This window comes from Pongo pygmaeus, chromosome 6, assembly GCF_028885625.2.
Source record: "Pongo pygmaeus isolate AG05252 chromosome 6, NHGRI_mPonPyg2-v2.0_pri, whole genome shotgun sequence".
Lineage (NCBI taxonomy): Eukaryota > Metazoa > Chordata > Mammalia > Primates > Hominidae > Pongo > Pongo pygmaeus.
In genome coordinates, this window is record NC_072379.2 from 51,291,842 (window position 1) to 51,309,009 (window position 17,168).

A 17,168-nucleotide genomic window follows, 5' to 3' on the forward strand; every position below is an offset into this window, starting at 1 on the left:
AATACTACTGTTGAGTTTAAAGTTGTCTCAGAATCCAGCATATTAATGAAAAGTTACTGCTTTCTAGTCCTTTATTCATATTTTTATAGCTTTTAAAAATTATCATTCTTTAGATTTTGAAATGCTTAAAACTACAGAGACTTAGAAAATAATATTCAAATATGTGTGATCAACCATCTAAAATAAATAAATGTTAATCTTTGTCATTTTTGCATCAGCTATTTTAAAATAATTAAAATATTATAAATACAGTTAAAATCACCTTTGTTCTGCTTCTAGTCCAACTTACATCTTTATTAAAATTTGGTGTGTGTATCCATCCAATCTCTGTTTTCAGAGATTGTTTTATTATGTGCTTTAAGTCCACATAAATGATCTCATACTGAATGTGTCACTGTAGGATTTTTTCTTCAAAATTGTATTTTTGAACTTTCTGTATATATATATTTCTTTAATTTTAACCATTTTATGAATTCTAAAGTTTATGTATTTCCCCATCTTAATATATTATTTCCAATTTTTTGATTACAAGCAATGTAATCTAAAATGTACACTTTTGTATAGTTTTCTTCTGTATATGTGCAATATTTTGTCTAGGATATATACCTAGAAGTGGAATTGTTGTTATAGAGTGTGTGCTTTTTCAGCTTTACCAGATATTGCTAAATTGCTGTCTGAAGCAAATGTAGCAGTTCACACTGCTGTCTAGAATTTTCTCATATCCTTATTAGATTTTGAATTGTCAGGCCCTGTGATTTTTACTCTTATGATGGCTGTGATATGCTTTTTTGTTTTAATTTGTACTTCCCTTATTATTTATGGGGATAAATATATTTCCATGTTTAATAAGCATTTGGATTTGTTCTTCTGTCAACAACATATATAAATCTTTGTCACCAAATCAGCTTTTTTGAGGTATGACTTACATGTAATAAAATGTGCCAATTTTGAGTGTACCATTCTCTGAGTTTTGACAAATGTATGAAGCTATATATCTATCGCCACAATTGAGTTACAAAACATTTTCGGTATGCCAAAAAATGCTCCATTGTGGTAACTGTCTTTTCCCCCATTGAATTAATTGTCTCGGTACAATCGTTGAAAATTGATTGACCACATTATATGTGAATCTGTTTCTGGACTCTATTATTCTCTAGATCTATAATTATGCCAATACCACACTGTCTTGATTACTGTAGCTTTACAATAAATCTTGAAAGTAGATAGTTCTCCAACTTTTTCTTTTTTAAAATTGCATTTCTATCTAAATGTTAGGGTCAGCTTATTAATTTCTCAAAAAAAAACCTGCTGTGATTTTGGTTGGGATTATGTTGGATTTGTACATGTATTTGGGAAGAATTGACGTCTTAACAATATTGAATTTTCCAATCCACGATCATGGTATAGATCTCCATTTTGTTGATTATTTTTAATTTGTCTCAGCAATGTTTTGTATTTTTTCAATGTACAGTCTTGCCCAGTACTCTTTTATTATAAATGGTATTATTTTAAAAATTTTTATTTTTCCATTTTTTGTTGCTTTTGTATAGAAATATAGTTGATTTTGCATATTAACTTTGTACCTGCATCTCGATGAAGTCAGTGGTTCTAGTAGCTTTTTTGTAGAATCCTTTGGATTTTTCTATGCACATGATGATATAGTCTGTAATTAAAAGCAGTTTTACTTTCCAGTAGATATACCCTAAATGTTTTTAAACAGCTTTATTGAGGTATAATTGACATATGATAGCTGGTCATATAGATGAAGTGTAAAGTTTGATTAGTTTTGGCCCACCTGTAAAACCATCACCAGTGAAGACAATGAGCATATCCCTCATCCCGAAGTTTCCCTGTGCTCCTTGGTAATCCCTCCTTCCTTCGTCTCTCTTTGCCCACATCCCATCCCTAGGAAGCCACTAATATTCTCTTTGTCATTATGGTTTAGTGTGCATTTTCTAGAATTTTATAGAAATAGAAACAGAGTTGTTCTGTGCCTACGTCTTAATTTATGCAGTTGACTGAGTGATGACACAGATAGATCAGTGCCGCTGAAAGAAGAATTTATGAGTAATACTTCCTTGGAGAAGAGGACAAGTCACATCACACAGAGCCACAGGAGAGAGACAGTTTGGTCAGGTGGAAGCAGTACTGAGGGTGAAGCCTAGGCCATCACCTTTATTGGGGTTTCTATGGGAAAGGGAAAACCGGGCAGAGTTTAAAAAAGAAAAGAAATAAACAAAATCAAAAGACAGTCGACAAACTGGGAGAAGATATTTGTTTGGTTTCTTTTTGTTTGTTTTGAGACAGAGTCTCACTTCATTGCCCAGGTTGAAGTGCAGTGGCCTGATCTCGGCGCCCTGCAGCCTCTGCCTCCCGGGTTCAAGCGATTCTGCAGTCTCAGCCTCCGAATAGCTGGGATTACAGACGTGCGCCACCACGCCTGGCTAATTTTTATATTTTTAGTAGAAACGGGGTTTTACCATGTTAGCCAGGCTGGTCTCAAACTCCTGGCCTCCAGTGATCCTCCTGGCCTCAGCCTCCCAATGTGCTGGGATTACAGGCATGAGCCACCATGCCTGGCCAGGAGAAAATATTTGTAATATATCTCACAGATAAAGGGCTAATACACCTAATATATGAAGAACTCTTAATTCTTTATATATTTAGCTTCTGGAGGCTTCAGGTGTCAATTTGGTGATGAAGAGAGCTGGAATGATGGCACTCTCATTCCTACAACAAGGAAAATAGCTGGACAAACTGCAAGATAACACCTTTTCTTGAACCCTTCAGAAAACTGAGGTCAGAGGACAACCAACACAAAGTTTCAAGAAGGACAGGTGCCTGCAGAAAGCAATAGGAACTGAGCATTCTGGAATAGGAACTGCTTGACTGAGATAGATGCTTTTGAATGCCATATAAGCTGGTACAAAGATTAAACCAGAAATTTTTTAATGAACTGCTACAGGCTTAGTGTGAGCTGGTATGAAATGTGAAGGTGAGCAGGCTCTCTCAGGAAAGATTGGGGAAGCATTTAGAGAAAGCTTTCCCTATGCTGCTGGCTAGGGGACAGGAAAAACAATCATTGCTCAGACTCCGCTCACACCCATGTTGTGAAATCTCTCCTAAGGAAAAGAAAGCCATGATCTGCAGGGAGAACGGTATCAAACCCATTGTCTGAGGACACTGGTGGGTATCCAGTGAAGCTGGTGAAAGAGAACAGGCAGGAAAAAAAAAAAACCTAAATGTTAAAAAACAGTCATATTCCTTGAGGAGGGAACACTTATGAAGGGTACAGCCCCCAAATCCCAAATTCACAGTACCTGTCTAAGATTGAGGCTTAACTGGAACATCAGAAAACCTGTCACTCTTCCCCCATTACATTAACAAGCCTTTGGTAAAAATCACAGTGGAATGTGACTGAGTGAGTTTTGCAAGGCATTTTCTTTCTAGGGAGCAGCACAAAGGAAAACCCAAAACCAAGTTCAAAACAAGGTACCACTAGAGGAATTTGAAATCGCTAGTGTCCATAGCAGCAACAAACTCCAGCTTTGGTAACTATAACAATTACGAACTTCAAAACCAGCCCACCCTAACTAGATTAACACAAATCCCTACGATAAAGACCTAATGGTAAGAAAGATGTTCTTAATTTCAAGCATAAAAATACTGACCCCTATGTCTACTGTCTTATACAACACGTTTAACTTTCAGCAAAAATTATGAGGCATACATAAAGGCAAGAAAAAGCACAGTCCAAAGAGACAGAGCAGTCATCAGGCAGACCCAAAGAAGATACAGATATTGGAACAACTGGACAGGAGATTTAAGTAACTATGATTAATGTTTTAAAGACCCAAATGGAAAAGACAGATGATATGCAAGATCAGATAGATAATTTTAGCGGAGTTGGACACTATAAGAATCAAAGGGAAATGCTAGAAATAAAAAAAAAAAGAAGTAAAAAGTGCCTTACATGAGCTCATCAGCAGACACAGCACAGCAGAAGAAATAATCAATGAGTTTGAAGATGGGTCAATAGGAATGCAAAGAGAAAAAAAAGTGGAGGAAGGAAATGATAGAACATCTAAGAGCTGTGACACCATATCAAATATTCTAATATATGCATGATTAGAATCCCTGTGGGAGAGGAAAGGATGAGGAAGAATAAACATTTGAAAAATAAATGACTGAGAATTTTCCAAAATTAGTGACAGATACCAAACCACAGATCCAAGAAACTCAGAGAACATCAAAAAGGATAAATATCAACCAAATGCATGAATGAATAGATAAACAAACCAAACATGCATATGCAAACCTAGGGGTAAATGTAAACACATTAAAGAGTATGAGACAGACTATCTCACAAAGCCTAAAATACTTACCGTCTGGCTCTTTATAGGAAAGGTTTTCTGACCTCTTATCTAACAGAATGAATAGACTAGAGATATAATGTGAGTTTCTTGGGCAGCACCAAGGGCTTCATTTGAGGTTGATGATCTTGAATTGAGAACAAAACCAGCCAACAAAATTGTGTTCCTCCAGCTATAATCAGATTCCCAAGTATAAACACGGAGAAAATGGAGAGTTGGATTTAATCATGTTGGGTCAGCTTTCCCTTGGATGTAGAAAGCCAAAAAGAACATTGCTCGTGGCCCTCCAGCAATGTCAGCAGCAACAACAACAAAAGCCAGACAGTATTCAAATTTACAACTTTTCCTGAAGCAGTCAGGGAGCTGAGGTCACAGGGCAATCAAATAACCCAAAATAAATTAAAAAGATAAAGCATGTGCAAGGAGAACAGAAACAAGCATTTAATTACATGGGTCCTGCCACTAGACACAATGGTAAAGAATTCAGCTCAAATTGTTCACCAGTCAGTTGGTAAATGCCTAGTATGGGTTAGCAAGGGTATTTGCAATTGCTTACAGACATTTTTACACAGAGCTCATAAGGTGCTGACAGAAGATTAGCAAGAGTGCTCAGAAAGCATCCTCCATGGTAAAGCCTGGGAGAACAGGAGCCACTTAGAGAAAGGCATGAAACCCACCCACCCCCCTCTTCCTTATCTCCCCGAAGTCTTACACTCTCTTATCTTAAACTGCTGGGGGAAAGGTAACAAACACTGTCCTTTTCACATTACTGGTACAAAAATAGGCCACAGATCCTGATATGGTCCTTGAGCCTTACTTTTGCTAACCTCTTGATGCCTGTTTCATATCTTCTCTCTCCAGTTATCCCAAACCTCCTGTCCCCCTTTCATTCTCAGCAAATGACCTTGTTTTCTACTGTTTTCCCGTGCCCATTATGTATTTCCTAGCTGCATCCCAGGTGCCTACTTCCTGGAATATGGAGTTGATTCAATATCATATTTGTTGAATGAATGAAACTATGCAAATTTCCTTGTGCTACATACTCAGTAGTCAATGAATACAACCTAAGCACAACCAAAATTAGGTTTATCTGTATCCTCACCTGCATTTGGTATTGTCACTATTTTTTATTTTACTCATTCTTACACATATGTAGTGATATATCATTATGGTTTTAATTTGCATTTCCCTATTGGCTAATGATGGTGTACATCTTTCTGTGCTTATTTGCCATCCGTATGTGAAACATGTCTTTATGTATTTTGCTCCATTTCTATTTGAATTGTTTGTTTTATGAATTTTGGATCTTAGGATGTTCCTTACATATTATAGATGCTAATTATTTTTCATATATATGGCTTGCAAATATATTTTCCCAGTCTGTAGCTTGCCTTTTCATTCTCTTAAACAGGGTCTTTTGCATAGTGTTGTTGAGTTTGTCTCAATTTTGGGGAAATTTCTGTCTAGTTCTTCTATCAACTAAAAGAATTAGTTGAAAATACTAATTCTAGTTTTTTGACAGAGGGATTCTGAAGTCCCCTAGTAAAATTATGTATTTGTACATTTCGCCTTTGATGTCTATCTGTTTTTCTTCACATATTTTGTAGCTCTATGTTTGGTGCATATGCATTTAGGATTGCAGGGTCTTCTTGTTGGATTTTTAAAAAATAATTTAACGATGACTTTTTCTTCCTTCTCTGATAATTTTGCTTGCTCTGAAGTGTGCTTTTTTCTGATAATGGCATCGTCACTTCTGCTTTCTTTTCATTACTGTGTGTATGATAAATTCATCATTTTCCATCCTTTCACTTTCAGCCTATTATTAAATTTGAAGCGAGTTCCTTGTAAATGGTTGGGTAATATTTTTAAATCCAATTTGTCAATGTATCTCTTAATTGGTATGTTTACCAATTGGCCACTTACATTTAATATAGTTATTAATATGTTAGAGTTTAAGTCTGCGATTTTATTTTGTGGTTTCTATTCTTGGTTTTCAATTTCTGTTTGCTTTTATTTTAACCTTCTTGTGGCAGAACATTTTATTCGAACATTGTTTAGAGTTTTATTTTGATTTATCTATTTTTAAAATATATCACTTTACAAAGCTTTTTTTAGTGGTTCTAGTGATTGTATTAACACAATTTATTACAATCTGTTGCTGCTGTCATTTTACTGTATATTTTAATCATCAAACTTATTTTAAACTCAAGTTTTACACATATTTTATAAACTCAGGTAGAAAGTGAAAGCCTGTTTTATTTTATCCATGTTTTTTATTTCTTCCTCTTTGATGTTCCAACATTCCTTCTTTTATCATTTCATTTCAGTTTAGGGGATTTTCTTTAGCTACACTTTTAGAATAGATGTCTGTTCTAAAAGTTCTGCTGGCTGCTTTTTTTTTTTTTTTTTTTAGTTTTTCTTAACTCAGAGAATGCAGTTTCTTTTCATTACTGAAGGATATTTTTGCTGGACATAGGATTCTGGGTTGATAGTTCCTTTCTTTCAGCATTCAGCAAGTGTTGTTCCATTTTGTTCTGGCCCTCCATAGTTTCTAATGAGAAATCTGCTGTTAGTTGAATTCTTTTTCTCCTTTAGGTAAGGTTTTGTTTCTCTCTTGTTGGTTTCAGTATTTTTTTAAATTTAGTCTTCAAAAGTGTATCAACGTATAATGTTCAAAGTTCAAACGTTTTCTAAAGTATGTTGTGTTTTAGTGTGGATTTGTTTAGAGTTTTTCTGTTTGAGATTTGCTCAGCTTGAATATTTAGGTTTATATCTTTTGCCATATATGGGAAGTCCAGTCATTATTTCTTTTTCTTTTTTTTTATTTATTTATGTATGTATTATTTATTTATTCTGAGACAGGATCTCACTCTGTCGCCCAGGCTGGAGTGCAGTGGTGCAATCTCAGCTCACTGCAACCTCTGAGTCCTGGAATCAAGGGATCTGCCCAACTCAGCCTCCTGAGATGGGCAACCACCATACCTGGCTAATTTTTTTGAATTTTTTGTAGACATGGGGTTTCACTATGTTGCTCAGGCTGGTCTCAAACTCCTGGGCTCAAGCAATCTGCCTGCCCTGGCCACCCAAACTGCTGGGATTACAGGCATGAGCCACCGGGACCAGCCTCAGTAATTATTTCCTTGAATTCTTTTTCAACCCTGCCTGTTTCTTGTCTCCAATGACATGAATGTAGGATCCTTTGTTAACGTTCCACAGGTCCCTAGGGCTGTTTTGTTTGTTTATTCTGTTAGCATCTGTTTTTTCTCTTTTGCTCAGATTGAGTAATTTCTATTGTTCTGTCTTCTAGTTTACTGGTTATTTTCTTCTACTCTGCCATTCTCCTCTTATACCATCCTTTAAGGTTTTTTATTTTGATTATTTTATTTTTGAGTTCTGAAAATTTTGACTTTTCTTTATGTGTTCTATTTTTCTGCTGACACTTTTTCTTCCAACTTCTATTTTAGGCTCATGGGATACATATGTGGGTTTGCTATATAGGTAAATTGCATGCAGTGGGGGTTTGGTGTATGGAGTATTTTCGCACCCAGGTAATAAGCATAGTACTCAATAGGCAGTTATTGAGTCTTCACCATCCTCCCACTCTTCACCCTCAAGTAGGCCCCAGTGTCTGTTGTTCCCTTCTTTGTGTCCATGTGTACTCAGTGTTTAGCTTCGCTTATAAGTGAGAACACACAGTATTTAGTTTTCTGTTCCTGCATTAATTCACTTGGAATACTGGCCTCTAACTCCTTCCATGTTGCTGCAAAGGACATTATCTTGTTCTTTATAATGGCTGTGTAATATTCATGGGGTATATGTACCACCACATTTTCTTTATCCATTCCACTATTGATGGCATTTAGGTTGATTCCATGTCCTTGCTATTGTGAATAGTGCTGCAGTGAACATACATGTGCATGTGTCTTTATGGTAGGCTAATTTATATTCCTTTGGGTATATACCTAGTAATGGGGTTGCTGGGTCAAATGGTAGTTCAGTTTTAAGTTCTTTGAGAAATTTCCAAACTGCTTTCTACAGTGTTTGAACTAGTTTACATTCCCACCAGCAGTGTGTAAGCATCCCCTTTTCTCCACAACCTCACCAGCATCTGTTATTTTTTGACTTTTTAATAATAGCCATTCTGATTGGGTTAGTGTGGTTTTGATTTGCATTTCTCTAATGATTAGTGATGTTGAACACTTTTTCATATGATTGATGGCCACATAAATATCTAATTTTGAGAAATTTGTGTTCATGTCCTTCACCCACTTTTTTTTTCATGTTTTAAAAAGGTGACATTGTATTATTACTATCCACAGGTGGGGCCTGCAATATGTGGTGGGTATGCTGGGCTCAGGGGACATGTGCGCTGTGAGGAGGAGATGATGACAGAAAGGCTGGAAGGAAAGGGGGTGGGTTTGAAGGCCAGGCCCAAGGGGTCCTCAGGTCCACTTCTGGGAAGGGACAGCCTTGAGGAAGGAGTCATGGCAAGCCACAGCTAAGCCACCAATCAGATTAAGAAATTTTGGGAAATCTAACTGCCCATCACTGCTGACATCCAGTTTCTTCATGTGGTCAAGGACACCGAGGTCCTTCTGGTTCTTTGTAAAGGCAGCCAGCTCTGTATTCATGAAGCCTAGGAACTCCGTCTTGGAGAGATTGCAGTTGTAACCATTCTTTCCAGCATACTTCTGGAAAACAGCAATCAGGGACTCAATGCACTGCACAGTCTCTGTAGGGCTGGAGATTTTTGCCATGTTGGAGCTGAGCAAGGCACGGGAGGCTGTGACTGGGAGTGGCACGGAGTATCCATTTTTTAATGGGGTTGTTTTTTTACTTTTGATTTGTTCTTTATGGATTCTGGATATTAGACCTTTGTCAGATGAATAGTTTGCAAATTTTCTCCGTTTCTGTAGGTTGTCTGTTTACTCTCTTGGTAGTTTCTTTTGCTATGCAGAAGCTCTTTAATTTAATTGGGTTGCATTTGTCAATCTTTGTTTTGTTGCAATTGCTTTTGGCATCTTTGTCATGAAATTTTTGCCAGGGCCTATGTCCAGAATGGTATTTTCTATGTTTTTTTCTAGGGTTTTCATTGTTTTAGGTTTTACATTTCAGTCTTTAATTCATCTTGAGTTGATTTTTGTGTATGGGGAAAAGAAAGGTGAAGTTTCAGTCTTCTGCATATGGCTAGCCAGTTATCCCAGCATCATTTATTGAATAAGAAGTCCTTTTTCCTATTGACTTGTGTTGTCAGGTTTGTTGAAAATCAGATGGTTCTAGGTGTGTGACTTTATTTCTGGGCTCTCTATTCTGTTCCATTGGTCTATGTGTCTGTTTTTGTGCTAGCACCATGCTGTTTTGGTTATTGTAGCCTTGAAATATAGTTTCAAGTTGGGTAGTATGATGCCTCTAGCTTTGTCCTTTTTGCTTAGGATTGCTTTGGCTATTTGAACTATTTTTTTGTTTCATATGTGTTTTATTTTATTTACTTATTTATTTATTTTAACCTTATTTATGTTGAAGGAGTATCCATATCAGTTTTAGAATAGTTTTTCTAATTATGTGAAAAATGTCATTGGTAGTTTGATAGGAATAGCATTGAATCTGTAAATTGCTTTTGGTACTATGGTGATTTTAACAATATTGAGTCTTCCTATTCATAAGCATGGAATGTTTTTCCATTTGTTTTTATTGTCTCTGATTTCTTGCAGCAGTGTTTCGTAATTCTCATTGTAGAGATTTTTCTCCTCTCTAATTAGCTGTATTCCTAGGTATTCTTTTATAAGTTTTTTATTACTTTTTTGTGACTATTGTGAATGAGATTGCATTCTTGATTTTGCTCCCAGCTTGGACATTGTTGGTGCATAGAAATACTATTGACTTTGGTACATTGATTTTACATCTGGAAAGTTTGCTGAAGTTTTAAAAAGACATATCTAGGAGCTTTTAGTCAGAGACTATGGGGCTTTCTAGGTATAAAATTATATTGTTTACAAAAAAGATAGTGTGAATTCCTGTCTTCCTATATGGATTTATTTTCTTTCTTTCTCTTGCCTGATTGCTCTGGCTGGGACCTCCAGTACTATGTTGAATAGGAATGGGGAGAGTAAACATCCTTTTGTTGTTCCAGTTCTCAAGGCAAATGCTTCTAGCTTTTGCCTGTTCAGTATGGTGTTGGCTATGGGTTGGTCATAGATGGCTCTTATAATTTTGAGGTATGTTCCTTCAATGCCTACTTTGTTGAAGGCTTTGAAAATGAAAGGATGTTGAATTTTATCAAAAGCCTTTTCTGCATCTATTTAGATAATCATATGGGGTTTTTTTTTAGTTCTTTTATGTGATCAATCATATTTATTGATTTGCCTGTGTTGAACCACCCTTGCATCCTAGGAATAAAGCCTACTTGATTGTGGTGGATTAGCTTTTTGATGTGCTGATGGATTCAGTATGCTAGTATTTTGTTGAGGATTTTGCATCTATGTTCATCAGAGATATTGGCCTGAAGTTTTCTTTTTTACATTGTGGCTTTGCCACATTTTGGCATCAGAATGATGTTAGCCTTATAGAATGAGTAAGGGAGGAATCCCTCAAGTTTTTGGAATAGTTTCAGTATGATTGGTGTCTGCTCTCATATGTCTGGTAGAATTTGGCTGTGAAGTCATCTGTTCCAGGGCTTTTTCTGGCTGGTAGGCTTTTTATTGGTGATTCAGTCTTGGAACTTGTTACTGGTCTATTCAGGGTTTTCATTTCTTCTTGGTTCAATCTTTGGAGGTTATGTATTTCCAGGAAGTTAGCCATTTCTTCTAGGTTTTCCAGTTTGTGTCCATAGAGTTGTTCATAATAGTCTCTCAGAGTTTTTTGCTTTTCTACAGGGTCAATGGTAATATCTCCCTTGTCATTTCTGATTGTTTATTTGGGTCTTCTTTCTCTTTTTCTTTATTAGTCTAGCTAGTGGTCTATTAAATTTATTTGTTCTTTCAAAGAACCAAATTGTGGTTTTGTTGATCTTTTGTATGGTGTTTTGCGTCTCAATTTCATTCAGTTCATCTCTGATTTGGTTATTTCTTGTCTTCTGCTAGATTTCAGGTTGGTTTGCTCTTATTTTTCTGGTTCCTGTAGGTGTGATGTTAGGTTGTTAATTTGAGATCTTTCTAACTTTTTGAAGTGGGCATTTAGCTCTATAAATTTTCCTCTTAACACTGCTTTAGCTGTGTTCCAGCGATTCTGGTATGTTGTATCTTTATTTTCATTAGTTTCAAAGAATTTCTTGATTTCTATCTTAATTTCTTTGTTGACTCAAAAAGTCATTCAGGAACAGGTTGTTTAACTTCCATGTAATTATGTGGTTTTGAGAGATGTTCTTAGTATTGATTTCTGTTTTTTTGCTGAGACTATCTATTTCTCTGGCAAACTTTTCAATTTTTCCATTGTTTTAAGCATGCTCATTAGAGTATATTTATGATTGTTGCTTTAAAGTCCTTGATAATGCTAATATTTCTTTCATCTCAGTATTGGAATCCATTTATTTCTCATTCAGTTTGAGATCTTTCTGGTTCTTGATGAGTGATTTTCACTTGAAACCTAGACATTTTGAGTATTATGTTATGAGACTGGATTTTATTTAAACCTGCTATTTTAACTAGATACCTCTGGCATCACTCAAGCAAAGGAAGGGGAAAAGGGGGAAGGCACCATCTTGTTGCTTTCAGGATCACCTGAAGTCAGGAGTTTGAGACCAGCCTGGCCAACATGGTGAAACCCTGTCTCTACTAAATATACAAAAATTAGCCAGGCATGGTGGTGGGCACTTGTAATCCCAGCTACTTGGGAGGCTGAGGCAGGAGAATTGGCTTGAACCCAGGAGGAAGGGGTTGCAGTGAGCCGAGATTACGCCACTGCACTCCAGCCTGAGTGAAAAGAGCGAGACTCCATCTCAAAAAAAAAAAAAAAAAAAAAAAAGAAAGCCCAGGGAAGGTGGAAGTCTAGCTTCCCCACTTGGCCTTTGTTTATACGGTAGGGGTAGAGCCACTTTTTTTTACTTTTGACTTTTTGGGTACTTTTTGTATATTTGTCTTAGTCTGTTTTGTGCTGTTTGAACAAAGTATCTGAGACTAGGTAATTTATAAAGAATAGAAATTTATATCTCACAATTCTGGAGTCTAAGAATTCTGGAGTCCAAGGAAGTCCAAGATCAAGGTGACAGCAGATTTAGTGTCTGGTGAAGGCTGCTCTCTGCTTCCAAGATGGTGCCTTGATGTTGCATCTTCTGAAGGAGAGGAACACTGTGTCCTCACATAGCAGACAGTAGGAAAGTAAGACAGCTTTAATCTCACTCATGAGGGGGGAGTCTTCATGGCCTAATCACCTCTTGCAGGTCCCATCTCTTAATACTATCACATTGGCCATTAAGTTTCAATACCTGAATTTTGGATGGGACACATTCAAACTATAGCAGTGCCCATTGGCATTTCTGGATTGCCAGCCTCTTTAACTCCAAATCTGAGAAAATGAGGCACAAAGAGAGCCCACGGAACTCATAACCATGTTGTTCTTTGGGTCTCAAGTCTGTCTTCTCTCTACTTTTCAGAGTCTTCTTATGTTTGATTTGTATGTAACTCAAAGGGTTTTCAGTTGTACTTCAAGGGAGTAATCAGGAAAAGCACATCCACTCCATCTTCCCAATAGCAAACATTTGTATTACTTAAATATTTGTATATTTTATTTTCATTTTCATTCAGTTCAAATTATTTTCTAATTTCTCATGTGATTTCTTCTTTGATCCATCGGCAATTTAAAATTGTGTTAATATGGACACAGGGAGGGGAACAACACTCACTGGGGCTTGCAGGGGAAGGGCAGGGCAGGGGAAAGCATTAGGGAAAAGAGCAAATGCATGCTGGGCTTAATGCTTAGATGATGGGTCAATAGGTGCAGCAAACCACCATGGCGCACGTTTACCTGTGTAACAAACCTGCACATCCTGCACGTGTACCCCGGAACTTAAAAATAATAATAATTTTAAAAACCTTCTAGAAACACACACACACAAATAACAAAATAAAATAAAATTGTGTTGCTTAATTTCCAGGTACTTGGAAAATTTCTCAGATTTTGATTTCTGTAAGTTTTTAAATGTAATTTGTAATAGTAACAATTGGATAATATACACCTGCCTAAGATTAAAGCCGCAGTTTTCTGCACCGACTTTCTCTGCATCCCTGCTTACTCTTTGGAGGCACTCTTCTGTTTTTATTTACTCTAATGGCTGTCTTCATAACTCTAAAGTAAATGCAAAAATGCAAGCACAAAAACCTATTTCCAGTATCTTCAATTTCAGTTAATGTTGACTTACTCTGTATATATAAAATGAGGGTTTAACTTATTACACTAGCCCTATTTCTCTCAGTGTTTGATAATTAGTATTTTTAATTTTTTGGTTATACCTGAATCTTTTAATTATATAGTAAAATTCTCTATTTCTTGTTTCATTAATTTCTAACAGTATGGTCTCAGTGACAACTTTCTTTTTTACTTATTCAACAATATTTATTGAATAATTAGTAGGCACAGTTTTCAATTTCTTTTTCAACATTATGAAAAATGTCAAAAGTAATTATAATGTAGTTCAGTTGTTTTTAAAACTTGACAGCATTATGAAGAACAGGACTTGTTCCCAGTCTTTTCACATCACAGAGATAAAAAATTGAGAGGATCTACATTTACTGCCAACACTATGTAGTACTGCAATGTTGAATTTTATGTTCATACTTTTTGTGTTCACAGGAGATAAATTTCTCATTTACAAATAAAAATGTAAGTTTAGAACAGAATGTTTTAAAAAGGTAAAAGCATTCACTGCATACTATATTCCAGCACCATACTTAGGACATATAGGACATATATGACTGTATATGTGAGCTCTCATCTCACTTCTCTTGCAGAATGGTTATTATTAAACTCATTTGAGAGATGAAGTGATTGACAGTCATTGAAGGATTACTTGAGACCATAGAAACTATAACTTGCAGAGTCAGAATTTCAGTTGAATTCTGACATCAAAGCTATGCTTTTCCTACTATATCAAGCTGCATAATAAATCTACACTTGTGAGACATGGAAAGATATTTATGATGTTTAGTGATGTATATTACATTAACATTGATAATATGATCTCATTAGGTAGTATTGAGTAACTCTAATTTCATGTTTTAAATGCCTAGGGGAAGGACTGGAAAGATAATCACCAACATTTTTTTTTTTTTTTTTTTTGAGATGGAGTTTCGCTCTTGTCGCCCAGGCTGGAGTGCAGTGGTGTGATCTTGGCTCATTGCAGCCTCTGCCTTCCGATTTCAAGTGATTCTCCTGCCTCAGACTCCTGAGTAGCTGGGATTACAGGTGCCCGCCACCACGCCCAGCTAGTTTTTGTATTTTTAGTAGAGATGGGGTTTCACCATGTTGGCTAGGCTGGTCTTGAACTCCTGACCTTGTGATCCGCCCACCTTGGCATCCCAAAGTGCTGGGATTACAGGTGTGAGCCACCACACCTGGCCAATCACCAAAATATTAAAAATGGTTAGCTCTAAGAGGTGCTTACTTTCTCTTTTCAACTCTTTATTTTTTGACTTTTTCCCCCAGTGATCTCACATCACTTTCCCAGAATGTATAATGTTATTTTTAAAAAACCTCTGAGACACGAACATTCTGTTGGAATTTTTTTTCTGTTGTTATTTTTTCTTTGTCTTTGAAATTTTAAAAATAGCTGGCAGATAGGAAAGAATTGGTCAATTAAATCTTCTGCTTGGTTAAAATTGTAATGGGCACAGGAGCTATTATTCCATTCTGTTCCAGTTTTTATAATATATTTTATATTTTATGAAGAAATTCAAGGATCTAAATGAAATGAATCATGAAATGTTTCTGTAAATCTTTGTATTTTTCTATTAATCACCATATTTTAACTATATACTTTTATATTGACTTACAGTTACTATTATTTATATTACAGAATTGGTTACCACATATATAGTATTTTTCTATATAGAAGCATAATGTATAATTTTTAAGTGACTGATTCCCAGGTGAAATGATCTAAATGAATTTGTCAGAGTTTATAATGTCTAAGGCAACCATCACAAAATCGTATTTTGGAAAGATTATTATTACTATTATTTTTTAATTTATTATACTTTAAGTTCTAGGGTACATGTGCACAATGTGCAGGTTTGTTACATATGTATACATGTGCCATGTTGGTGTGCTGCACCCATTAACTCGTCGTTTACATTAGGTATATCTCCTAATGCTATCCTTCCTCCCTCCCCCCACCCCACGACAGGCCCCAGTGTGTGATGTTCCCCTTCCTGTGTCCAAGTGTTCTCATTGTTCAATTCCCACCTATGAGTGAAAACACGCGGTGTTTGGTTTTTTGTCCTTGCGATAGTTTGCCGAGAATGATGGTTTCCAGCTTCATCCATGTTCCTACAAAGGACATGAACTCATCCTTTTTTATGGCTCCATAGTATTCCGTTGTATATATTATTAGTAGTATTATGAAGAGAATGTATTTACCTCAATTATCTCTTTGTTTTTATCTTTTTTAAGGTAATCATAGCCTCCTGGTATCGCACATTTATGGGAATAATGAATTTATTTGGACTAGAAACTAAGACCTGCTGGAATGTCACCAGAATAGAACCTCTTAATGAAGTTCAAAGCTGTGAAGGCATGTTTCTTCCTAAAATGTTGTCATTTGTAAACATTCATAAACATTTAATAATATTATGATTCACTTTTAAGAATTATTGTAAAATTCTGTTGTTGATTTAAAAAAAATTAGAACTGACTCACCTCAATGAGTATTTTACATTTTAAAGTAGTTTTCTGAGAAGGCTGTGTACTTAAAAATTTGAGTATAAATTTTGGAATTTGAGTATTAACATATCCCATTGTAAGGCAATCTGGACTATAAGTTAGTCTTCTATTTCAGAATGAGAAGATACAGAAAGATGTTTTTTGGGGTAGCTTCAATATATAAATTTTGAGGATACATTAAATAGTCAAATATCTATTTGTAATAGCTAATGTATAAATTTAATTATGCATACATATTTAAAAATCAGATATGCCATAATAGATTGATTTAGAAATATTACTTTTTTATATATGCTCATAGTCCATGAGTAGTATTAATAAAACTCTTTCTATTTATCTTCTACATTGGTTTCTTTGTCAAAGAACTGCTTTTGGAATCATCTAATAGCTTTCCAGGATACATAGTGGTCATTTCCATTTAAGATGTTTGCATTTCAGCACTTTTACAATTCAAGTATGTTGCTGTCCCTTGAGACTCTCGTTCAGAGCCACTTGTATCTATTTTCATAACACTAACAATGTTGTTTTTTCTTTATTTCTTCAAATTCTTAACAACATGACTCATTATATTTTATGAATAAATTTTTAGACTTGTTTGTAACAACATTCAACTCTTGGGATATAAACTACATCTATTTTCCTTACATTTTTTATTGATTCCCTCAGTAAAAATAGAATTGATGAGGATGTTTGAGGGGGAATTATACTTTTTTGTGTACAATGTAAGGGATTGGAGAAAATGCTTCATAAAATGAGATGCTTTTCAATGAGTCAATCAGCTAGAAGGTGTGACCCTGTCTGAGTGGTGAAAATGATCACCTAAGTATGGTATTAGTTACATTCTCAATAAGTGATAAGTTAGTGTTTGGCACTTGGGACACAGAGATGAACCAGCTAGACATGGGACCTTACCCTCATAGAGTT

The 17,168-nt window shown here is 35.6% G+C and overlaps 2 protein-coding genes across 8 annotated transcripts in view; one reads left to right on the forward strand and one right to left on the reverse strand.

Moving 5' to 3' along the window:
- DPY19L2 (dpy-19 like 2) overlaps positions 1 to 17,168 on the forward strand; it is a 105,980-nt gene that overhangs the window by 7,968 nt on the left and 80,844 nt on the right. For all 7 annotated transcript variants that reach the window (XM_054496670.1, XM_054496669.1, XM_054496671.1 and 4 more), the window contains exon 5: positions 15,975 to 16,095. In XM_054496670.1, the coding sequence (XP_054352645.1) occupies positions 15,975 to 16,095 (121 nt within the window). The remainder of the gene's footprint in view (positions 1 to 15,974; positions 16,096 to 17,168) is intronic.
- On the reverse strand, positions 8,758 to 9,156 carry LOC129041251 (protein S100-A11-like). Its single transcript, XM_054496676.2, has one exon. It carries the CDS (start codon positions 9,128 to 9,130, stop codon positions 8,816 to 8,818), a length of 315 nt encoding a protein of 104 aa, XP_054352651.1. The 5' UTR covers positions 9,131 to 9,156; the 3' UTR covers positions 8,758 to 8,815.